Source organism: Sphaeramia orbicularis, chromosome 16 (genome assembly GCF_902148855.1).
Source record: "Sphaeramia orbicularis chromosome 16, fSphaOr1.1, whole genome shotgun sequence".
NCBI lineage: Eukaryota > Metazoa > Chordata > Actinopteri > Kurtiformes > Apogonidae > Sphaeramia > Sphaeramia orbicularis.
The window spans coordinates 32,416,845-32,441,534 of NC_043972.1; the positions used below are offsets into that span (position 1 = coordinate 32,416,845).

General features: G+C 39.5%; 1 protein-coding gene across 1 annotated transcript in view; it reads left to right on the top strand.

Annotated features, from left to right (window-relative positions):
- Nucleotides 1-360: 360 nt before the first annotated feature.
- Nucleotides 361-24,690, top strand: part of LOC115435716 (dynein heavy chain 11, axonemal) — a 39,646-nt gene continuing 15,316 nt past the window's right edge. The window contains exons 1-58 of the mRNA XM_030158313.1: nt 361-585; nt 756-899; nt 1,040-1,233; nt 1,326-1,515; nt 1,606-1,705; nt 1,816-2,027; nt 4,203-4,424; nt 4,496-4,663; nt 4,771-4,887; nt 4,983-5,120; nt 5,239-5,354; nt 5,519-5,714; nt 5,960-6,064; nt 6,187-6,573; nt 6,822-7,148; nt 7,649-7,903; nt 7,991-8,160; nt 8,244-8,466; nt 8,567-8,683; nt 8,783-8,869; nt 8,964-9,122; nt 9,317-9,400; nt 9,529-9,687; nt 9,787-9,909; nt 10,214-10,336; nt 10,862-11,086; nt 11,177-11,268; nt 11,373-11,499; nt 11,586-11,738; nt 11,825-12,058; nt 12,623-12,754; nt 13,450-13,610; nt 13,723-13,879; nt 13,980-14,125; nt 14,212-14,328; nt 14,414-14,552; nt 14,755-14,847; nt 14,935-15,129; nt 15,208-15,285; nt 15,383-15,515; nt 15,654-15,781; nt 16,085-16,233; nt 16,370-16,520; nt 16,627-16,758; nt 17,186-17,359; nt 17,970-18,174; nt 18,438-18,603; nt 18,730-18,832; nt 19,300-19,539; nt 19,619-19,780; nt 19,877-20,070; nt 20,364-20,526; nt 20,902-21,025; nt 21,466-21,608; nt 22,167-22,328; nt 23,929-24,162; nt 24,328-24,474; nt 24,577-24,690. Coding sequence (XP_030014173.1) covers nt 361-585; nt 756-899; nt 1,040-1,233; nt 1,326-1,515; nt 1,606-1,705; nt 1,816-2,027; nt 4,203-4,424; nt 4,496-4,663; nt 4,771-4,887; nt 4,983-5,120; nt 5,239-5,354; nt 5,519-5,714; nt 5,960-6,064; nt 6,187-6,573; nt 6,822-7,148; nt 7,649-7,903; nt 7,991-8,160; nt 8,244-8,466; nt 8,567-8,683; nt 8,783-8,869; nt 8,964-9,122; nt 9,317-9,400; nt 9,529-9,687; nt 9,787-9,909; nt 10,214-10,336; nt 10,862-11,086; nt 11,177-11,268; nt 11,373-11,499; nt 11,586-11,738; nt 11,825-12,058; nt 12,623-12,754; nt 13,450-13,610; nt 13,723-13,879; nt 13,980-14,125; nt 14,212-14,328; nt 14,414-14,552; nt 14,755-14,847; nt 14,935-15,129; nt 15,208-15,285; nt 15,383-15,515; nt 15,654-15,781; nt 16,085-16,233; nt 16,370-16,520; nt 16,627-16,758; nt 17,186-17,359; nt 17,970-18,174; nt 18,438-18,603; nt 18,730-18,832; nt 19,300-19,539; nt 19,619-19,780; nt 19,877-20,070; nt 20,364-20,526; nt 20,902-21,025; nt 21,466-21,608; nt 22,167-22,328; nt 23,929-24,162; nt 24,328-24,474; nt 24,577-24,690 — 9,414 coding nt within the window. The remainder of the gene's footprint in view (nt 586-755; nt 900-1,039; nt 1,234-1,325; nt 1,516-1,605; nt 1,706-1,815; nt 2,028-4,202; nt 4,425-4,495; nt 4,664-4,770; nt 4,888-4,982; nt 5,121-5,238; nt 5,355-5,518; nt 5,715-5,959; nt 6,065-6,186; nt 6,574-6,821; nt 7,149-7,648; nt 7,904-7,990; nt 8,161-8,243; nt 8,467-8,566; nt 8,684-8,782; nt 8,870-8,963; nt 9,123-9,316; nt 9,401-9,528; nt 9,688-9,786; nt 9,910-10,213; nt 10,337-10,861; nt 11,087-11,176; nt 11,269-11,372; nt 11,500-11,585; nt 11,739-11,824; nt 12,059-12,622; nt 12,755-13,449; nt 13,611-13,722; nt 13,880-13,979; nt 14,126-14,211; nt 14,329-14,413; nt 14,553-14,754; nt 14,848-14,934; nt 15,130-15,207; nt 15,286-15,382; nt 15,516-15,653; nt 15,782-16,084; nt 16,234-16,369; nt 16,521-16,626; nt 16,759-17,185; nt 17,360-17,969; nt 18,175-18,437; nt 18,604-18,729; nt 18,833-19,299; nt 19,540-19,618; nt 19,781-19,876; nt 20,071-20,363; nt 20,527-20,901; nt 21,026-21,465; nt 21,609-22,166; nt 22,329-23,928; nt 24,163-24,327; nt 24,475-24,576) is intronic.

Genomic DNA, 24,690 nt, shown 5'->3' on the forward strand with positions numbered 1-24,690 from the left:
ATATTTTGCCGTTTAGCAAATTTGGAACAGTGAATATGGAATTTGGCTGTAATTAAGAGAAGGTTGATCACATATAACTTATCTTGTCTTATTTTTTCATCACTGGAGGAAGTTTTCTTCTCATTTCTTTTCCGGGCAGTGATTGACGAGAGTGGGCCGTTGCTAAGCAACAGAACGCCGAACCGCCCCCCACGAAAAGACAGCTCGTGGCAGTCTTCCGAACAGAGAAAAGTTCAAACAGCATCCGGTAAAAATAGGAAATAGTTTCTGCAAGTGCTCTTTTTTTATTTATTTATTTTTATTTTTTTGTTTTCTTGTGGTGTTTCCTGTGACGAAGCTAAAACATGTCATAGCAGAAATATGTCCGACGACGAAAGTGTGCCACCGCCTTTTCTGGAGGAGAGCAGAGTAAAGTTTGTGGAGGAAAACATCTGTGCGTTTCTGCGTCTGCAGCGTCAAACATGGGAGAAAAGTGCAGTCAATCAAGATTTTCAGACACTGCTGAAAGACTTCTTTGAAAAGAAGACTCTTAGGAAACTATTCTTCTTTGCATCCAATAAAAATTGTCTGGTTGCTTCTATTGAGGTATGACCCTATTTGCAGTAACTCCCTGTGAGCAACAACAATATGAAGCTACAATACTATGGCGAGTCTTTGCTTACATGTTTGCAGATATCAAGTATCTAGCTACTTTATGTCAAAATACTCTTTATGCAATTATGAGCTGCCATATTTGTATTAATTACTTGTGACAGGTCCCATCAGCTGTTCAAACCAAGAAAATCTACATCCTGAAGAAATGCAATGCCTCTGTCACCTCTGAAAACTACAGAGAACTTCTGGTGTTTGGTCTGGTCTCTCCATCACCACTGCTGCAGCTCTCTACCACAGCTGAGCAGGTAATTGTAAACCCTTCTATCCTACACTTATCTTATAAAAAGCAATTTACTTTATTCTGTTGTCAATGAGTTTTGCAAAGCTCATTTGTTGCCTGCCTTTAAGGATTCTGGATTAAATAAAATCTTTGGTTTATCTTAAGGTATGCTTTCCACTGCTGTCAAACCACAAAAATCACCAGATGTGGCCAAATCTTTTGTCGGAAGATATTATTTGCCATGTTGAGAACATGCATCATAAGACCTCAGTTGTACAGGGGCAGATCTTAGGGAAAACCATTCTCCCTATCCCAGATGGAGCAGACTGGATGGAAAATGCATACAGCAACTTCAAAATGTAAGAATCCACTAAGTTTTCCCTTTATGTCGCTGAGATTTATTAATGCTGGGTACATTTCTGAAAGTCTCATCCTTTATGTTTGCTCTCAGGTTTGACAGCTATGACAGATCACTGGCCCACTCATTTGAGACACAGATAATCATGTGGAGTAATCTAATCCAGAAAATTTTAAAGGAGGATTCTTCAGACCTACTTGCAATGGGTTGCAGTCCAGGGCCCAGTGCAGAGTTAAATTTCTGGGCATCGAGGAAGAGCAATTTAAAGAGTGTTTATCATCAGGTATGTTCCCTTTTCTCTTGATTCCAAAAGACATAATATTTTAATGTATTATGAGCTTGAAAATTCACTTTTTGGTTCTCTCACTTGTAGCTTCTGAGCCCCACTGTTCAAAAAATGGCAAAGATGTTAGAGATTGTGGACAGCTGCTATCATCCTACAATTGAGACTTTAATTAGAAGTGTTTTTGAAGGTGAGATATATTTGTGGCACTGCTTTTTTTTACCAGTCAGACAAAACATAATGTTAACATGTCTCTAATTATGTTCCTTTTATTAAAATATTGTTTTCCTTGACTTAAAGCGCTGCAAGAGGCTGAGGACATTGACCTCCATCTACAGCCACTTCATGCTCAACTGTCTCAACTGGAAAAAAGAGAGTTTCCCCATGCTGAAACTTTCATTCCGCCACTGTTCCACACAGTCTTCCTTATCTGGATCAACTGCCAATCTTATCAAAAACCTGCACGCATTATAGTGTTACTTCAAGAACTTTGCAATCTACTCATTGAGCAAGTAGGGGTCCAATCTAAAATATGTAATGATGAATATTATCTTGTTATACAGTACAGGCCAAAAGTTTGGACACACCTTCTCATTCTTTGCATTTTCTTTATTTTCATGACTATTTACATTGTAGATTCTCACTGAAGGCATCAAAACTATGAATGAACACATGTGGAATTATGTACTTAACAAAAAAGTGTGAAATAACTGAAAACATATCTTATATTCTAGTTTCTTCAAAGTAGCCACCCTTAGCTCTGATGACTGCTTTGCACACTCTTGGCATTCTCTTGATGAGCATCAAGAGGTAGTCACCTGAAATGGTTTCCTAACAGTCTTGAAGAAGTTCCCAGAGATGCTTAGCACTTGTTGGCCCTTTTGCCTTCACTCTGCGGTCCAGCTCACCCCAAACCATCTCGATTGGGTTCAGGTCCGGTGACTGTGGAGGCCAGGTCATCTGGCGCAGCACTCCATCACTCTCCTTCTTGGTCAAATATCCCTCACACAGCCTGGAGGTGTGTTTGGGGTCATTGTCCTGTTGAAACATAAATGATGGTCCAACTAAACGCAAACCGGATGGAATGGCATGTCACTTCAGGATGCTGTGGTAGCCATGCTGATTCAGGTTGCCTTCAATCTTGAATAAATCCCCAACAGCGTCACCAGCAAAGCACCCCCACACCATCACACCTCCCCCTCCATGCTTCACGGTGGGAACCAGGCATGTAGCATCCATCTGTTCACCTTTTCTGCGTCGCACAAAGACACGGCGGTTGGATCCAAAGATCTGAAATTTGGACTCATCAGACCAAAGCACAGATTTCCACTGGTCTAATGTCCATTCCTTGGGTTTCTTGGCCCAAATAAATCTCTTCTGTTTGTTGCCTCTCCTGAGCAGTGGTTTCCTAGCAGCTATTTGACCATGAAGGCCTGATTCACGCAGTCTCCTCTTAACAGTTGTTGTAGAGATGTGTCTGCTGCTAGAGCTCTGTGTGGTATTCATCTGGCCTCTAATCTGAGCTGCTGTTAATTTGCGATTTCTGAGGCTGGTGACTCAGATGAACTTATCTTCAGCATCAGAGGTGACTCTTGGTCTTCCTTTCCTGGGGCGGTCCTCATGTGAGCCAGTTTCGTTGTAGCGCTTGATGGTTTTTGCGACTGCACTTGGGGACACATTCAAAGTTTTTGAAATTTTCTAGACTGACTGACCTTCATTTCTTAAAGTAATGATGGCCACTCGTTTGTCTTTACTTAGCTGATTGGTTCTCGCCATAATATGCATTCTAACAGTTGTCCAATAGGGCTGTCAGCTGTGCATCAACCTGACTTCTGCACAACACAACTGATGGTCCCAACCCCATCAATAAGGCAAGAAATTCCACTAAGTAACCCTGACAAGGCACACCTATGAAGTGAAAACCATTTCAGGTGACTACCTCCTGATGCTCATCAAGAGAATGCCAAGGGTGTACAAGGCAGTCATCAGAGCTAAGGGTGGCTACTTTGAAGAAACTAGAATATAAGAGATGTTTTCAGTTATTTCACACTTTTTTGTTAAGTACATAATTCCACATGTGTTCATTCATAGTTTTGATGCCTTCAGTGAGAATCTACAATGTAAATAGTCATGAAAATAAAGAAAATGCGAAGAATGAGAAGGTGTGTCCAAACTTTTGGCCTGTACTGTATATCCTAGTGCTACAAAAGCTCTCATTTGGTACAGTCTACTACTACTTTCAGCTGCTCCCTTTAGGGGTCACCACAGTAAATCATCTGCTTCCATCTGACACTGTTTCCTGCATCTTGACACCAACTACTTGCATGTCCTCCTTCACCACATCCATAAATCTCCTCTTTGGTCTTTCTCTTTTCCTCCAGCCTGGTAGCTCCATCTTCATCATCCTTCTACCAATGTTTTCACCATCCCTCCTCTGTACATGTCCCAACCATCTCAGTCTGGTCTCTCTCACATTGTCTGCAAAAGTCCAACCTGAGTTGTCCCTCTGATTTGCTTGTTTCCAATCCTGTCCATCCTCGTCACTCCCAAAGAAAATCTCAAAATCTTCAGCTCTGCCTGTGTCTCTAAACCATATATCAGTATAATGTATGTTCTGACTCTGACTGGCGTTATTATTTCTTGCATCCCATGAATGTAATTTATAAATAATTTCATTTCCCCTTTAGGCTTCTGTATTCGTGTCTACTGATTTGCTTCTCAGAGAAGACACAGAGGAAAGTCTACAGATGGTAAAGAGGGTGATAAAAGTTTTTGGATGTTTCAAAGACAGTTATCAAACCCAGAGAGAAATGCTGGCCAATCAAGTGAAACATGTACCATGGGATTTCCCATCGGCTATGATTTTTTCACGTTTCAACCAGTTCCTTAATCGCATGCAACAGCTGGAGGTAAGACCAAAGTCTTCAAATTTTGACCCTTTGGTGTTTTTGTGTACTTTAAGTATATCTTGTCTTTGCAGGAATTGTTTGAAATGATGCTGGATTTTCAGAGGATGGAAAAACTGGAATTTGGTGGACTTAAGGGCAAATTCTACAATGAACAAGCTGCTCAAATGTATATTGAGTTTTGTAACTACTGCCAAGTGTTAAAACAGTGTGAACATAGTCCACTTGATTGTGACTCCCAGGTAAAAAAGTATAAATGTCTGATTTATTAAATTCAGAAAAGACTTATGATTCTTAAATTTGCACTGTTATCAGTTATCAGTTGTTGTATATTTTCATTTGTTTTAAGGACTTTGAGAAGGAGTACAGAGATTTCAAAGGGAAGATTGTGGACTTTGAATGTCGTCTTGCAGGCCTTCTTTGCCTGGCTTTTAAGGATTGCTCAGGACTGGAATCAGCATTTAAGGTAAGAATAGCAGAATAACTGGGCAAAGTCATGTCGCTAATGATGAACTGAATACCGTGGTAGGCCACCATCAGGATTCATTTTTTGTCTTTTAGCTATTAACCGTTGTCGGACCCCTCCTGGAAAGGAAACTAATTAAACAGGCATTCTGTCACAACTTCCTTGTACTGCAACAACATTTCAGAGAGGAGTTGGAGAAATGTAACTGGCTGTATAAATCCCAGCTGAGTCAGGTTATTTGAACCAAGATGCACTATTAGCAAAACATATCTAAAACAAAGCTTGCATTACTATTATGTTTATTATGATCATTTTTGTCAATTTTGTTTTATATTTCTGCTTTGTTTACAGGCGGAGCGTGGTCTAATGAAGAACATGGCTCATACATCTGGAGCATTAAAGTGGGCAAAAATGCTCAGAGAGCGCATACAAACCCCATGGGAAAAAATCCAATCACTGTTTGACATGTGTGTAAAAACACCAGAGCATTGTATTTCCATTAAGTAAATGAAAAAAAACAGTGGTTGTCTAGAAAGAATAAGATATACAACAATATATTTTGTAAACCTGGCAAAAAAGACTTTTGTCGCACCTGACTTACAAATAACACTTAAATGTGATAATTTTTTAGGTCTGCAGTTGGTGTAGAAATGGTCAAAGAGTATCATATGTACACAGAGATGTTGAGTCTCTTGGACCAGTACGAGGACAGAGTTTACTCCGAGTGGTGTAATGGTTTGGAGGAGGTATGCTTAATGAACCTGAACCAGCCACTCTTGACTAGAAACCCCTCATCTGGCCTGATCTCAGTCAACTTTAATCCAAAGGTAATTTGCTTAATGTTTTAACCAAACAAGAAAGTGCTCACTGTGAAATCTTCAACCAGTATGTGTCTCTGCTGGGAAATTATTTCTTTGCTACCTTCCCCATGGTTGTAGAAATAACACTTTTTATTTAAACAGTTTTAGTTAGTTAAACATTTCTCACGGAATTGTGTTAATAGAAACATTGTTTCATCTCCCCCGCTGTGGCAATGTATATGAGTAAATCAGTATTTTCTTTCCCTTCTTAGCTGACTGAAATCTTGAAGGATGTGAAGTATATACAGACTCTCAGTCACATCAGCATCCCTGCAGCTGCGACGACTGTTTTTGAGAAGCGTGACATGTTGACAAAGGTAAAAACAAATATCTTAATGAGCTCACTTATGCTCAAACAACAAACAGACACACTAGCAGCTCTGCCTTCCTTTGTTTACAGTGAACATGTAGACATTTTTTCCATTGTGTTGTTTTCCAGTATGTGAGAAGTCTGCAACTACTGGTTCAATGGTACAATAAACTGAAGCAGATTGTACTAGAGGTGGAGTTTCCTCTCATCAGAGCTGAACTGGAGTCCATCGACATGCTGTTGTCAAGGGCTGAGACTGACCTGATCTGGCAGGACCCAGGCTGTTGGAGCTTTATCAGTACTGCTAAAGACCTGGTCCATGATCTTCTATGTCGAGTCACTAAAGCCAAAAACAACTGTGAAGCTTTCCAGTCAATGATGAAGACATGGAGCAAACAAGCAATGTTTTGCAGAAAGGACAACAGAAAAGGCTCACTTATACAGCTAGAAGACCGGGGAGAGCATGTGAGCAACTCCATGAAAGAGGATGGAGACCTGATCCTCAAGTTGGTGCAGGTGCTTATCAGTAGATTTATAATAACATTTACTTCTCACTCATTATGTCTTTCTTTAGACTTATAATAAATTAAGGGAATGAGTCTGTTCAGCGTAAAAGATCACTTTCTGAACAGGGTGAGGGTTTTTGAGAGTTGCTGTGATGCTATTAGTTACACATCCTAGTGATCCAGTTTGTTTTATTTATACTGGTACCCAACTTTAACACTGACGATAATCACCTTCTCTCTATTCTGCCTTCCTGTCAGGAGAATATGGCTCTTTTCTGTGCTGACCCTGATTCAGATGCATGGGAGGTGTACCTGGAGTATGTGGATGAGATGGTGATAGAGGGCCTCTACAACTACATCCGCCACTCCCTTCAGTTCTTTGTGGACAACATGGAGTCATGCCATGCTCCTCTTTTTGAGGCTCGTTTGATGCTGAACGGCTCATGGACAACCTTCATCCCATCACTGGAGCAAGATGCGGGGGATGGACTCTATGAGCTGATAGAGGGGTTGGTTGGAGACATATTCAAGACTTCGGTGAACATCAGCAGGGTGCCTTCTCATCTCTGTATGGAGAGTTACCAGGTACTCTCCTGTGTACATTTCATACATTCATTTTAATTTCCTTCATCAGATTGAATGATGTTTGATTTACTTGGATTGGCGTGTTTAATATTGACAAAGCCGTCAAACTATAATATATAGTCAGTTCTGAGTATCTGGAGATCTTTTTACAATACTTTGATGGTCTGTTGGTTTCTAATAAAGGTACATGCTCTACATGTACATACCAGAGAAAAGACCTCTTGTTCTCATAGCAGCAGACTAGATGAATATATATGGGTGGAACATGTGTGTTAAGAACAGTAGCATTATGATGCATAACAATGATAAATTTGATGCCTAATTGAACATGAAAAAGACAGAAGTGGCATCAGCGCTGTAGATAGTTAGTGTTAAATAAAGTTTCAGTTTAGTTTTGATAAAAACAAGCCAAAGAATGTACTTAGAAACTCTAAACTAATTACAGGTCATTCTTCCACAAAACACTCCTGATGTCTTGTCTTGTGGTATTACTTTTTCAGGATGTGATGGATAACATGCTAGATTTGTTGGACCTGAGACAGGAAATAATGGAGCGAGTGGAGAACGTCCTCAAGAAAGCAATAAATTACCAGAGAAAGTTTGATTGCTACTCCCATCTATGGCAGGATGACAGGGCTGAGTTTCTCAGCCAGTTTCTGCTGTTCGGGCGTGTACTTACAGCAGAGGAGGTCGAGGCGTATAAAGCACATGTACTCCCTCAGAGTCCCCCCACTATTGATAAATTCAAAGAACAGGTGAAAAACTTTTTCAATGAAGGAATCACAATTTTCCATGCGTCATTTGTTTCATTTGTAATCCCTATCATGAATTGAATTTTACAGATAGATTATTATGAGGATCTGTTTGCTGATATTTCCAAACTCGAAGACTTCCGAGTGTTTGATGGATGGTTTCAAGTGGATATCAAGTTCTTCAAGGCTAGTGTTCTTAACACTGTAAAAAAGTGGAGCTGGCTCTTCAAAGAGCACCTCTTAACATATGTCACTAACAGGTAAAATTACACGCTGTTCAGCTATTAAATATGAATCAAACTACTGTAGAATTGACTCTTCTTTTACATGCTTTCCTACTCAGTCTTGATGAGCTACAAGAGTTTATCCAAACCAGTGTTGAAGGGCTGGACCAGCCTGTGATGAAAGGAGATCATTGTGGCTTGGTACAAGTCATGAGTCACCTGCTGGCAGTCCGAGACAGACAAGTGGCCACAGACAAAATGTTTGAGCCTCTTAGAGATACAGTAGTCCTGTTGGAACGATATGGCGTGACCATACCAGACCAGGTCTATTCTCAGCTGGAGGTAAGGAATAGCATGCCTTTTGTCACTTGCAAATATCAGGTTTAAATGATATGAACATATGTGCTTTTACTGACAATACTTAAAAATTATGTCTTCTTAGGAACTCCCTGAGAAATGGAATGGGGCCAAGAAACTGGCTTTAAAAGTGAGGAATGAGGTGGCACCATTGCAGAATGCAGAAGTGATGGTTTTGCGAAAACAATGCATGGCATTTGAGGTGACCAGTCACTTCTTTATTCTTCATTTCAGTACATATAAAAGTAAATGAACTGCTGTCCAGGTGCCGCTGTCTGACTCTTGTATTTCTAAATTTCAGTTGAAACAAAGAAAATTCAGGGACATGTTTAGAGCAACAGCACCCTTCAGTTACAAAGCAGTGCATCCCTACATCAGTCTGGAAAAAGTAGGAATTTATCCAATGTGTTATCATAACCTAAAGATTATTGTACTGTATTATTGCATGCTTTGGATAACAAATGCTATGTGTTATTTTATAGTCTGAAAAAGAGATCCGAGACATGGAAAAAGAGATTGTGGAGCTGCAGGAGTCCACAAATCTATTTGATGTTACTATCCCGGACTACAGAGACATCAAGCTCTGCAGACGAGAGATTACGGTCCTCAAAGAACTGTGGGACATTGTAATATTTGTACAGGTAAGTACTTTAATCTTTATCAAATACTTAAATGTCACTATTTTTAACCTAAAGGCTGCATCACCTCATTGCAATAACTTGACCGGTCAGTTCTGTCCGAGGTTGACACCGATTCTTTGAACACCTTGTAGCCTTGAAATGTCCCCACTGAACACCCTACACCCATTGACCCCTCTGCATCTTTATCTATACAGAGCAGTGTGGAAAACTGGACAATGACCAAATGGAGGCAGATAAACGTGGACCAGATGGATGCAGAATTGAGGAGGTTTGCCAAGGTGAGGTCACCAACAGTGCTCCATCAGACCAGCACATCTCTCCTGCTGTCTTACTGTCATGCACCATTGCTGTTGGTAACAGATGCCCCTAGTAACTAATTATGTTTACCTACCTTCTGTTTGTGTAGGACATACGGAAGCTTGACAAAGAGGCTCGCATGTGGGATGTGTATTCTGGGTTAGACCTTTATGTTAAGAACCTCTTGACGTCACTGCGGGCCGTGAGTCAGTTACAGAACCTGGCAATACGTGAGCGCCACTGGGTGCAGCTAATTAGAATAACACAGGTGCATAAACAACACAGTGAAGGTCTTACTCAAGCACACACTTTTCATAACACAAAAGTCAGAGGTTTTACATCATAATAATAATTCTTTTCCTAATAGATGGATTTCACTTTGACTGATAACACCACCTTGAAAGACCTCTTGGGTCTGCAGCTCCATTTGTTTGAAGATGAAGTTCGCACCATAGTGGATAAAGCAGTCAAAGAAATGACCATAGAGAAGGTTCTTGTTCCATTTTTAATTAATGATGATCGTAAGGCACAAGTCAACAAGTTAAATGTCACTGCTCACTTCTAATTGTTAGTCAATGAATATAATAACAGATTTTAACTCCTGTAAAAATGACATGTTAAGCAGTTTGCTAAACCTGTACACAATCTTGCACAATCTGGTGTGTATTTTAAGGGGTATTCCACTAAAGAACAGCCTGTTGAATTAACATTTCCTACTAGCAATTTTGTATAGAGCTGCAACTGATCTACCTTGAACATATGTTGAATTTAAAGGTATTACTTTTTTAATTTAGGTTGTGACAGAAATAAGTCGGGCATGGGCATCAATGGAGCTTTCATATGAAGACCATCATCAAACCTCGGTGCGTCTTCTTAAATGTGATGAAGAACTTCTTGAAACTCTTGAGGATCATCAGGTAACTAAGCTAACCAAAGGATTTTTACGTGACCCTATACCCTATGTAGAAAAATGCATAATAGCTGTAAAGCATAGAAACTAGAGTAGATTGGTTGTCTGAGGCAGTCATAGTTAAGTGGTGAATAGAGATGAGAGTGCACAAAGGGGCCGCCCCGTCTGACTGTCTAACAGCACAGCTGAGGGTAGAGAGGTCTCTATTGAGTCCTCAGATTTATTGCTGCTGGGCTTTGTTGCACCATGGCGGTCTTTTACATGTACACCAGATGTATTGGGGGGTTACAGCCACCAATTAGAAGTCTTGCCACTTTAGTGCCTGCATCTTTGTGTAAACAGACTGCTTCCCTCCCCCATTTTTTACGGCTAGGAAGGTTGATGAGAATAAACATTTTCTTGGAAATTAAACTACTATATGTTGTGGTATGCTACCATGATGTGACACTCTTTCTCTCTGTTCTGTTCTGTTTTGTTTGAGTCTTGTTTTTTGGAAAACAGTGCTCATGTTTATTTTGTCGTTTTCGTCAAGGTTCAGCTTCAGAGTGTCTTTCAGAGCAAGCATGTAGATCACTTCCTGCTCCAGGTAGTGGAATTACAAAAACAGCTAACTGTGGCTGACTCTGTGCTGACGGTTTGGATGGAGGTGCAAAGGACATGGGCCTATTTGGAAAGCATCTTCAAAGGCTGTGATGATATCTGCCAACAGCTGCCTGCAGATGCACACAGATTCCAAGTTATCGATGCAGAATTTCAGGTCAAACATCAGTTGCTGAGCTATTATTAGTTGCAAACAATGCATGTTCTGATATTCAGAATTTTAAGTTTGACATTTTGTTTCTTTCAGGAGTTGATGTTAGACAGCACTAAAACTAAAAATGTCATCAAGGCCACTAACAAACCTGACCTTTACAAGAAGTTAGAGGATCTACAAAGACGGTTACTCTTTTATCTATTTTATTTTATTTTTTTTTTACATTTTAATTACACAGTGTATAATTTGAGATTTGTGTTCCTTATCTCCATATCATCATTTGAACCAGGTTGGCATTGTGTGAAAAAGCACTTGGTGAATATCTGGAAGCAAAGAGACTTTTGTTCCCGCGTTTCTACTTTATTTCAACTGCAGACCTGCTGGACATCCTCTCTAAAGGGAGTCGTCCCAGAGAGGTACATCCGTCTTCAGTTTGTCTTTACTATTTGGCATGAACACAGTGTGGCTGCTTTTATGTATGTTGACTCAGTTTGTTTTACAGGTCACTGTCCACCTTTCAAAAATATTTGACAACATGTCAGATCTGGAGTTTGCCAAAAGTGAGCACTTGGATAATCCTAAACTGGCAGTGGGCATGTACAGCAAAGAGAAGGAATATGTCCCTTTTCAGGCTGAATGTTGCTGTTGTGGGCCGGTACGATGATACATATAGTTTTCAGAGTAATAAGATATTACATTTAAGGAAATAATTTTACTGATGCATAGACCACTTTGTATCAGGTTGAAGCATGGCTTACTTCTTTGGAGGAGTCCATGAAGGATAGTATCAGGGATCATCTGAGTGAAGCGGTAACCATGTATGAGGACAGGCCCAGAGAGCAGTGGATTCTGGATTTCCCTGCTCAAGTGGCTCTCACTGGGTCTCAGATCTGGTGGAGCAACGACATGGACCTTGTGTTTAAAAGACTGGAGGAAGGATTTGAGTCATCTCTGAGAGACTACAACAAGAAACAGGTATTTGTTGAGATGTGTTAACAACTAAACAAGTTAATATTTCGACTAACATCTTATTTAATCTTGTATTCAATGAGAAATCGCTGCACAAAAGAAAAGCATCTTCATTTTAGACAGAAAAGTTACTGCCTCAAATTTATGTTTTATGTACATTATATTTATGATCAATCTGATCTCAATCTGTTTTGACTTTATAATTAGGTGATGTATCCGTGACCTGAAGTAGATTTGTGTTGCCAGGTTATGGACTATACTCACACTTGTATTATTACTCTTGTCAGTTTCATCAGCACTGTTTAAGGTTAGCATGTCCTTGGCTGCTGTTTGAATAATCTTTCTGTCCTTTCATTCCACTGTACTGCAATGATTGGATCGCTGTGTACAGGACAGTGGCAAATGTAACAAACACAGTGATGCTTTAAACAAAATGAAAGCATAAGATTATTTCTGATCATCTTTGCCCAATGCTTTGATTTGTAATTTGAAATGAAATTGGCCTACTAACAGCTTCACATATTATTTTTCCCCTTTGTTATATTGAATCTTTTTTTTTCCATCTTACAGATTTCTCAGCTCAACTCGTTGATCAGTATGCTACTGGGAGAACTGAGCCCAGGCGACAGACAGAAGATCATGACTGTTTGCACCATTGATGTCCATGCTCGAGATGTTGTTTCCACTCTCATTGCGCAAAAGGTTCACACAACTGAATAATGCCCAGTGACAATGGTGGATTTACCTACTAGCGCCACATCCCCCCGTTTGGAAATCTGCAGAAAAAAAAAATTACTGCTTTGACCAGGAATTGAACCCTAGTGTTTTGTGTTGCAGTCCAGAGCACTACCTATTGAGCTAAATCTCTGATGAGCTAACTTATTTGCTATCTGATTGTGTTGCTGCTTTTTGGGATATGAAGTCTGCATCTAAGCTTCAAGGTTAATTAAGGTTAAAGTGCATATTTTGTTGTGAAATATGACCGTAATGCACAGTGTGTACTGTAAACAATGCAGTCCTGCTGAGCAGGAATATGACAATTCACAGAAGGATATCACATATGTATGTATGTATAGCACCCCCCCCACCACCACCCCCAATTTTTTCTGGATTTGCCACTGCTCAGTGAACATCTTATTTTGTTATGATTTTTAAAAATCACACAAACAGAAATATTACTTGTACAGATATAGACTATGTATATAAATGTTACATTTTAATTTACTGAAAGAGACAACAGTTCAGTAGAAGAGCCATCAGTTACCTTCTCCATATTGAACCAATACATAGGTATATATTTATGTATAATCAGCACACTGGTGTTTTTACTTGAGCTCAATCTTCTGTACATTTTTGTCCTTTTGGTATGTTTTAACGTTGGCCATCTCTGTTCACAGGTTACTACCTCACAGACATTCCAGTGGCTTTCCCAACTCCGACATTCCTGGAATGAGCAAACACGTCACTGCTTTGTTAATATCTGTGACGCTCAGTTCATTTATTCTTATGAATATCTTGGAAATACACCGCGTCTGGTTGTTACTCCCCTTACAGACCGGTAACTGGTGTTTTGGATTGTCAGCATTCACTCTGCATACAGCTTTTCAAAACATGTATTCAGCATTGCTTAAGAGGATATGTTTTTCTTTATGCCGTTGCTGTCATTTTAGGTGCTATATCACCTTAACTCAGTCACTTCACCTGACTATAAGTGGAGCCCCAGCAGGTCCTGCTGGAACAGGGAAGACAGAGACCACGAAGGATCTTGGCCGAGCAATGGGTGTCATGGTATACATCTTCAACTGCTCTGAACAGATGGACTACAAGGTGTGAAATGTACACGATTTGTTCTTTTCCCCAGTATATTGTTTGTTCATTTAGTGATTTTGATGTTGTCCAGCAAATTGTAATTTTCGTTCATGTTCAGTCAATTGGAAATATCTACAAGGGTCTGGCCCAGACGGGAGCATGGGGCTGCTTTGATGAGTTCAATCGTATTGCTGTGGATGTTTTGTCAGTCGTGGCAGTGCAGGTCAAAACCATACAGGATGCCATACGCTCTAAAAAGAAAAGGTAAACATTTAAAACTGAATATGTAAAGCTTTACACAGTAAAAGTGCATGTCTGAAGATGGGTAACCCCTCTGTGACACTTGGCAGGTTCCTGTTCCTAGATAAGGAAATTGTCTTAAAACCCTCAGTGGGGATTTTTATCACCATGAATCCTGGCTATGCTGGCAGAACAGAACTACCTCAGAACCTTAAGGCTCTTTTCAGGTAGGTATAATATTATACCTGTCTTTATTGTTTGCTTTTACAGAGCGTGAAGGTCAATTTTTGCCTGGTTTGTTTCTGTGTACAGGCCCTGTGCAATGGTGGTGCCTGACACTGAGCTCATTTGTGAGATAATGTTGGTGGCAGAAGGCTTTCGCAGTGCAAAGCTTTTAGCCAGGAAGTTCATCACACTGTACACCCTCTGCAAAGAGCTGCTCTCTAAACAGGTATGAGACAAAACTAAGTAGTTCTGTTATATTTATGTTATACTCTATTTATTATTTTAGATGTAATCAGTAATGTCTTTCCAGATATGCATTCCAACCCACTGCAATGCATCAAATCATTCAATAAAGATAAATTCTTTGTATCGTTTGAAGGGTTTATGGTGGACATAATCTTTATTGTCTATCCTCATTTGGCTTTTAGGACCACTATGACTGGGGTTTGCGAGCTGTCAAGTCTGTTCTGGTTGTTGCAGGAGCTCTGAAAAGAAGAGATAAGATGAGACCAGAAGACCAGGTGATTTTTTTGTGTATGTCATGTCAGTGCCATGGGAGGACTAAGCTTTGCTTTTTAAGTAACTTACAAATGCATGTTACCTCACAGGTGCTGATGCGTGCTCTGAGGGACTTTAACATGCCCAAAATTGTGACTGAGGATATAAATATCTTCCTGGGACTGCTTGGAGACCTTTTCCCTGGCCTGGAGGTAGAAAGAGAGAGAGACTATGAATTTGAAAAAGCCGTCCGAAAGACCACACTGGAGCTCCGACTTCAGCCTGAAGAAACTTTTATCCTGAAGGTTTGCTTGCAATAGTGTTAAATCTTTATAAATAAATAATCTAAGAAGAAAGTCTTCCTAAATTACTTTATTTTTCAGGTGGCGCAGTTGGAGGAACTCATGGCAATACGTCATTCTGTCTTCATAATTGGAAATGCTGGGACTGGTAAAAGCCAGGTTGGATTTTTCAGTTTTTTTGCTGTGACCATCACGACAGTAAATATTAGATTTATAATGCACGTGATATGAAGCCGGAAGTTTGTCTTTTTAACAGATACTGAGGGTTCTCCATAAAACCTATGTAAACTTAAAGAAGAAGCCTGTCTGGAGTGACCTCAATCCAAAGGCAGTAGACAGAGATGAATTGTTCGGCTACATCCATCCTTCAACTCGGGAGTGGAAAGATGGTAAACGGTTCTGCTTTGAATGAAAATAGCACATATAAGAGCACAAGTAACAACTGTGGTGGATGTGATTAAAATGCTAACTTATAAATGATGTGTATGTATTGCAGTCTTACTATGAGTTTTCATTACTGGTTTCAGGTTTGTTTTCATCACTGATGCGAGAGCAGGCAAACATCTCCCACCTAGGACCTAAGTGGATTGTGTTGGATGGAGACATTGATCCGATGTGGATTGAATCCCTCAACACAGTGATGGATGACAACAAGGTACCTCCCTCCTGTTCACTCATACACTATTGTACAACACATTGCAACTAAGGTGGCTTAGATAGAAAAAGATGTTTCTTTCCCCCTCCTTTAGTAATCACTTCTTGCAATGTGAGTACTTGGTGGTCTTTTTCAGAGTGATGAATCATTTCACTGTGATCTGGTGCCTTTCAAATATTCTTATGCAAATCTGTCAAACCTCATGAGATTTGAAACGGTTTTACTTATTATTTTTGTCTATAATGTTGACCATTCAAATGTTTAAGTATCGAAAACTCATATTTGTTCCATAACATTATTCAGGTTCTTACTCTGGCGAGTAATGAACGTGTGCCGCTCACTTCATCCATGAGACTAGTGTTTGAAATCAGTCACCTGCAGACAGCTACTCCTGCGACTGTTTCCAGAGCAGGAATTCTCTGTGTCAATCAGCAAGATCTGGGCTGGAACCCGTGAGTCAAACAGAGCCCTGTTTTATCAGTCTTTATTCCCACAATAACAAAATATTGTCAAGGATTTGACATGTTTGATGTTGTGTAAATATATTGTGCTCAACAACACCAAATAGTTCCTTTGATTATTTCTCAGGTATGTTGCCAGTTGGATTGACCAACGAGAACGTCAGACAGAAAGGGCTCACCTGACGATACTGTTTGAAAAATATGTTCCCCGTTGTCTAGAACAGATGAGAAATACCTTCAAGACCATCACTCCTATACCAGAGAACTCTATGGTGCAGGTAAACCACACACAAGCATGTACAATTTCATCATTTTATCTTTTTTTTTTTTTTTTTATCTCTACAGTCAGAAATGCACTAAAATAATAATTTTCCTTTTGTTTAGACACTCTGCAGTTTGCTTGACTGCCTTCTAGCACCTGAAAATATTCCCTCTGACTCTCCTCGTGAGCTTTATGAGACATATTTCACATTTGCCTGCATCTGGGCTTTTGGTGGGGCTTTGCATCAAGATCAGGTACTACCTTAATCTAAGTTAAAGTAATTGAATATAGTCTGAATATATAATGTTTATAGTTGAACTGTAAAGACAATATGAGTGCATTATTGTGTGTCTTACTAAAGATAAGTTTATGGTTTGTTACTTAGAAGCATTTCCAATTAAAGCGTAAAAATTTGGGCGTAATTGGTGCAAACTAAGTGTTTGTTAAGCAGGTTGTGCCTCTGATATTAATTCTTTTCCTGTGTATCATTCGACTTCTTTTTTTGTCTCTGTCCCAATGTATAAACGGAGTGTGAAGAGCATCAGAGTTTGCGGCAGAGAATATGAGGAGACCAAGAATAAAAGAAGTTTAACTGTCAGTCATTGGACAAAGGGGGGGTTTGTTGAAATGATATGAACTAATGCGTGATTTTTTTTTTTTTATCACTGGTGATTTGTTTAGCTCCGTGATTACCGGGTGGAGTTCAGTCAGTGGTGGATAAAGGAAATGAAGACAGTGAAGCTACCGGCACAGGGAACAGTGTTCGACTACTACCTTGACCCTCAAACCAGACGGTTCCTGCCCTGGACTGACACTGTACCTGTATTTGAAATGGACACTAGTACACCTTTACAGGTATGTAATAATCGTTACTATCAAAATCTAATAGGACTTATCATGTTCTATAACTCCAGAGGTTGAAAGTTTTGAAAGAGGTTCATCAAATTATCAGATAGAGTATGCAATCACAAGAAGAAACATTCTTAAAGGAAAATAACCAAAAATGAACAATACTGTCGTATTAAAAATGTATGTACGCTTCACTGAACATAATAAGAGAGGGTAAAGTCACATCATGAGGTTATGGCAGGGGTGCTTGAATGGATGATAGGTTTGCCACTGTGTCTGATTACCATCTACTACACCCCATACCAGACTGTGTGGGGGTGAAGGCATGAGCAACAAGGCTTGAGCTATCACCCACACACTATTGTCTTTCTTTATGCTCCTGCATACAGCTGTGAATGCTCCAAAGGCTCTTGCTGAGCCATAATTAGTGGGGTTTTGTTCTGAGCAAATGATGCTATTATGACAGAATAGTTGTGGTGTACTGGGGAAATACAAGAAATTATAAATCACATGCAATTCACTGAACACATGTCTGTCAATAAATCACACTCAAAGAAAGCCATAATAACCATGTATGTTTCTGTTCCCTGTCTTCCTGCTGTTTCTATGATTGCAGGCTGTTCTGGTACACACAGCAGAGACTGTGCGTCTTCGATACTTCATGGACTTGTTGCTGGAAAGGAGACAGCCAGTGATGCTTGTGGGGAATGCTGGAGTTGGAAAGTCTGCACTTGTCAGGAACAAGTTAGACTGTCTGCCAGAGAGTTATATGACTACAAAAGTACCCTTCAACTACTACACTACGTCCCTCATGCTGCAGAGTGAGTGTTTTTTTTTTTGTTTTCCTGTGACACAGTGTAGCACATGAGGTAAACTGCAGCACCATCTGCTGGTACTATTCAAGTTTAGAGAGGGCTGGGGGAGTAAACCTAAACATCAACTGTTATTTTAATCACCACTTTACTCTGATACCCACATATTGCAAAAATGTGTATAACAAGGTGTGCTTCATTTTGTCCTCTCATTACATGTAGTTGACAGATTGTTGATGAGTTCTGGCGAATTGCTTTGCATTATTTTGTAGTGATCCTAGAGGAGCCACTGGAGAAAAGGACAGGCAAAAGCTACTCCCCTATAGGCAACAAAAGGCTCATCTACTTTATAGATGATATGAACATGCCAGCTATTGACAGCTATGGGACAGTACAACCTCACACACTCATCCGACAGCATCTGGACTATGGACACTGGTGAGAACACTACACAATCTTAGTTGAAGTTTCTTACTTGTGCTGTATGTTCCAGGTTTTATGTCACATTATTAAAATGTCTTTGTGTTTTGTATTAAACCAAATCTTTTTCAATTGCTTACTTAGGTACGACAGACAGAAATTGACTCTAAAAGAAATACACAATACTCAGTATGTTGCCTGTATGAATCCAACAGCTGGGAGCTTCAATGTTAACCCGAGACTACAGGTATATTTTTCACTGAAACCAATATGACAAACAAAAGAGCATTTCAAAATTATTTTCATTTGAGAGAACTCTAGCCAGTATTTTATATAACATGCAAAGTGAAAATGAGTGCTCTTGCTGTTAGCCTACGGAAAATGTTCATGCAGAAAGGTTTCTGACATACTTATTTGCAGAGGATAGAATTAGTACAGGAATGGTACATTAGTTGGAATGTCACAGCACTACCGTGTGGTTTCTGGCATAAATAAATCATAGGTTTCACCATAGTGGTGACAGTCACAGTATGCATGTATTTAGTGATTTATTTTAATAACATATATTCCACAGTTTTAAACCAGTTACATCTGTCAAGGATGGATTCATGAACTTGTTAAAGTTAAAAAGGAATGTCAGTCTCAATCAGAATATGTACTTTTTTATTCATATTAAAATTATACAATACTTTATCGTGCCTTTGCTCCCTGCAGAGACATTTTTCAGTGTTTGCGGTGAACTTTCCTTCTTCTGAGGCTCAAACATCGATCTTCAGTCAGATTCTGTGTGGCCACCTGAAGCAGCAGCTCTTTAGTCCAATGGTTCAGAGGAGTGCTACAGCTGTGGTCCAGGCTGCCATAACTCTTCATCAAAAGATGGTTCACAGCTTTCTGCCCACAGCCATCAAATTTCACTACACATTTAATCTACGAGACTTGTCTAACGTCTTTCAGGTAGTACTGATAGTAAGCTGGTTTATGGACTGAAGTGTTTGGTAACTGAAATTTTTATATGAGTCTCTGTGTGATTCAGGGCGTTCTCTTCGCTGGGCCTGAGAGTGTGAAAGACAGCACTGACCTGGCACTGTTGTGGCTCCATGAATCCTGCAGAGTGTACTCTGACAGACTCATAGATGTCAAGGACCTGCGACTCTTCCAGAAGCTCCAGATGGAGACAGTGCATGAATGCTATGAGGTGCAATACTGATTGTGGTTAACTGTGTAAATATTCTAAATATCTGTTGCTCAGTGACATTGACCTGAAGTGATTTATTATGCATATCCTTTCCAGGGACTGGAGGACAAAAAGGTGACAAAGCAGCCCCTCCTTTATTGCCATTTTGCCCAACAGGGTGAGGATGCCTCTTACAGTCCTGTCACAGACTGGTCTGTGCTCAGGACCGTCCTCACAGATGCACTGGAGAGTTACAATGAGCTCAATGCAGCCATGAATCTTGTGCTCTTTGAAGATGCCATGCAACATGTGTAAGTTGTTCATTAGCATCTGATAATAATGATTATGATGGTAGTAAATACACTGGAAGGCTTTTTTTTTTTGTTTCAAATGTTTTGCACCAAAATTAAACAGCATCAAACAGGTGATCTACAGAAAGCATGAGAGCAGTCAGAAGGAACATAAAAATGTATTAATATATAATATAGAGATGGCAACTTGGCACAGGATCAACATTGAGACATTGACATATGAGTCATTAGAATATGGCATATCTGAGAGATAATGGTATTTGGTAGTCTAACTAAGGTTATGCTGCTGTTAGATGTCGCATCAGTCGTATCCTGGCATCTCCAAGGGGTCACGGCTTACTGGTTGGTGTCGGGGGCAGTGGTAAACAGAGCCTGACTCGTCTCGCTGCCTTTATATCCTCTGTGGAAGTTTTCCAAATCACTCTGAGTAAAGGTTATAGCATCCAGGATCTCAAGGTAAGTACATTAATATTAAATAAATAGTAACATCATAAGGAGGTTACAGCCAGTGATCTGAAATTATTGCCATGAATAGTTCACTGAAAAAAACAAGATCAATATTTCCTCTGGCTGGATACAGGATATTGATGCAGTTCAGTTTTCCTCAGCTTTTCCACTGATGCCTAAAGTAATTGTCAGATGCAATTAAAGGCCATTGGTAAATATTTCAATATGTCATTGATAAAAGAGGCTTCGTCAATAGAATTGTTCAGTATCTTCACTTTTAAGGTTGTATCAGGATTGTCCACTCACAGTGATTATTGTTGAAGAATAAAAAAATTAGGGTAGACATTATAGATATCTGTTCATGCTGTATGTGTTCTGGCTCAGATGGATCTGGCAGGTTTATTCCTAAAGACTGGACTGAAGAACCAGCGTGTGGCTTTGCTCCTGACTGATGTACAGATACCTGATGAGCGATTCCTGGTTGTTATTAATGACTTACTGGCATCAGGTTTGAACCAAACTCCATTCACAGTAGTGCTTTGTTTAACTATATTTTCTTTCAGGAAAGATTTGTTTTATCATAGTTTTAAAAATGTACATTGTTTGATTATTACCTTGTGTGACTGTAGTGCTAAGTATTTGTGTAATGCTTGATGTATAACAAGCTGGGCCCTGATGGCTCACTGTACGTTATCCCCCTTATTCCATAGTTTCTTACTAAAGAAATCAACCACTGAAAAACATATTGACATAATTGGTGTTTTAATGATTTCAAAATTATTTTTAATTGTATTTAATTAAATCCTATAGATGCAACTGTGTATATTAGAGCAGTGGTCTATAATTCATGACAATGGGCTACAGAAATGTAACACAGGCTGCAATCATTAATCAGTCATATCAAGCATTCACCAAAGATGTACATAATAACTGTCCCTTTCCCACCAGGTGAAATACCTGAACTCTTCAGTGAAGAGGAGATTGAAAGAATAGTGTTAGGGGTAAGAGCTGAAGTAAAAGCCCTGGGACAGTTGGACAACAGGGAGAACTGCTGGAGATTCTTTAGTGAACGAGTCCAACAACAGCTCAAGGTATTTCAAAATTCTACTTAGTGATGTTTCTTATTCACAAGTGTTTTATCAGGGTGTAGAACAATACTGCTTAAGAATGATATTACGCAATGTATATTTTAGTTTATTTTTGCAGTTTATCATCAGCAATAGTACCATTATTTGAATCAAAACCAGACCAATCTTAAAGCGGATTATCTTTTTTTTTATAGCAATCAAATATACCACAAAATGAAACAAGCACATTTTGCGTAATACTACTGAATATGTTTGACAAGCTGATTTAACAGACCTAAACTAACGGGTGTTAAAAGGAAGGAAATTCTTTCTCAGTACACACATATGCTGTCCAGCTAATATTTGCGCCAGGACCTCTGGTAGTGTCACCGTCTGCTCCAGCCAACTGGGAATGTGGCTGTGGGGGCCAAGGAAGGTTGCCATGGGTTATTGGTTTCCCTTTTGGATGCATTTGTGGTATTTGCAACCTGTATTTGTCGATTTTTGTCTGTGCATCATTATGCTTAAGTGTGGGTTTGTACTTGCATTTGGGTCATTTGTTTTATGTTTGATCCATTGTAGGTGGTGCTGTGTTTTTCTCCAGTGGGCAGCGCCCTCCGTGTTCGGGCCCATAGATTCCCCGCCCTCTTTCAATGCACCACCATCGACTGGTTCCATCCTTGGACTTTTGAGGCTCTACAGTCTGTGAGCTACAGGTTCATCCAGGAGATTGAAGGAATTCAGGTTGGGCCTTTTCCAGTCGAGTCCTGTATATCATCATGTCTCATTCTGATATCCAGATTATTAATTAAATAGTTTGATGTGGCTTTTTTTTGGTACATGTGTGCAGAGTGAAATATTTCTGCAAATAGTAATTTCAAAAATATATCTCTTGACACATGTTACTTTTGGCATCTGGCTCATATACCAGACTGTGTTCAACTTTAATGAACATCTTCTAATTATTGCGGTGCAGCTGGATTAACTTTTCCATAGATCCCTCATCATTAGTTCTCTGCTGAGGTACTGACAAATTGCTGAACACATGCCTGGAGACTTTCAGTGAGTGCAGGCATATCATTGTTTTCCATCATAGCAGTGGAACGATCACAACCCAGGATCATTTGTGTTAATGAGGAAAGAGTGATTAAGCACATAATGACCCTCTAAGGAGGCACAGCTGTCACAACCAGGAAGTGTCATCACATATGTGAACATGTGCCAGACTATTACTTCCCAGTGTAAGTGTGGGTACATCTGTGTATACATCTGTGTGTCCATAAATAGATTTCCATGTTTAAAAAAAATAGTATTGGGGTTATGACATCAGTTGAGTAAAAGAGTAAATGAGTATTATATTATTGCAATAACTGTAATATGATATTAGAATTTGAAGGTGTCGTAGGAACTGGAGTTGAGGTTATTGACTGATGGTTGTATTTACAGCAGTGGGAGAATAGTGTTATAACTCTGGTGTAGTCATAAATATAATGTATGATTAAAGCACAGAGGAGAAAACTAATATTTATGAAGTGAATTAGACATTTTATAAGCAGAACATACTTATATTTTGAAGTAAATATGTATGATTAAGCATCAGTCACAAAGCATTTTTAAAAAACCAAACAAAGCTAAATTTGACTCTTTTTTGAAGTTATTAATTGCTAGTTTATGTTTTTAAGAAGGCAGAAATAAAAGAAATTAAATGTTCATTTATTTCAAGTTAGAAATGCATATCACACTTATATTTGTTACCCAAGACCAATCAATGAGAACTTCTCTCGCATCTCAACAGAACATAACATGCTTTGTCAAAAAGCATTATGTCAGGTCTTAATTAATAATGATTTTTTTCCTACAGGCTCCATGATTATTAACAATAGCTTTTTGTGAGTTATGGTTAGGTTTGATCGTGGTATTCTCTGCTCATTTGTTTTGCTTTAATTGATCTCTAACTATATGATTAATGGAGGCACTGTGTCATTGAGCACCATATGATGAATATCTAGTTGTAATGCAATGCGCCAGCAGTTGTACACAGCGTTTAGAAGTTGGAGGACATCAGAGGTAATGTAAACGGTCTGCATGTTTTACAAGCTTCACGTCAGTCGCCTAAACACATTATTTTCACAGAGGTTTCAAAGCCTAATCATTCCTGCTAGCTGCACCTAAATTTCAGATTGAGTAAGTCAGGGCCAGCCAAGTAAGATGGCAAAACTTGTAGATGAATTCAAAATTTATGAAGATAATATTTCAGTCCCCATCAGGTTGGGGATGTTAAACTCTACTCAATCCAGCTCACCCTGGTCTCCCCTTTCCCCCCCTTGTCTGCTTATTTTTACAGCCTGCTGTCCAGGAATCCATCAGTCTTTTCATGGCCTACGTTCACACCAGTGTCAAACATGCTAGTGAAAAATACCAGCGCAATGAGAAGAGGTACAATTACACCACCCCTAAGAGCTTTCTCCAGCAAATCACGCTGTACAGGAACCTTCTGGAGAAAAGCCGTGCTCAGCTCCAGCACAAGATGAACCGACTTGACAGTGGCCTTCAAAAACTCCAAACCACTGCCGCCCAGGTAAACCACTATATTAAATACAGCAGGAGGCTAATATTAGGTTATGAGGTGCGTGGCAGAGGGAGTAACATTAGGAATAGTATTGAATTAAATAATGCATTTTTTGCTCTAATATTACATTTATTACACATTGAAGGGTGTGTAATCATATTTTGTCTTCATCAGGTTGAGGATTTGAAAGCCAAATTGGCATCCCAAGAAGCAGAGTTGACCTTTAAAAACCAGAATATTGAAGCTCTAATTGCAAAGATTGGTCAGCAGACTGAGAGGGTGAGCAGCAAAAGAGAGGCTGCGGATGTCGAAGCTCAAAAGGTAAGACGGCCTATCAAATGCTGGTGGTGATACACAGTGCATTTTTGTGAGTTTGCTTTTATAACATAAGCTTTTGTCATGTAAATTGTTGCTTTTGTACAGGTTTCTATCATCCAGGCTCAGGTGTTAGTCAAACAGAAGGACTGTGAGACTGATCTAGCGAAAGCAGAGCCATCACTTGCAGCTGCCACAGCAGCACTCAATACCCTCAACAAG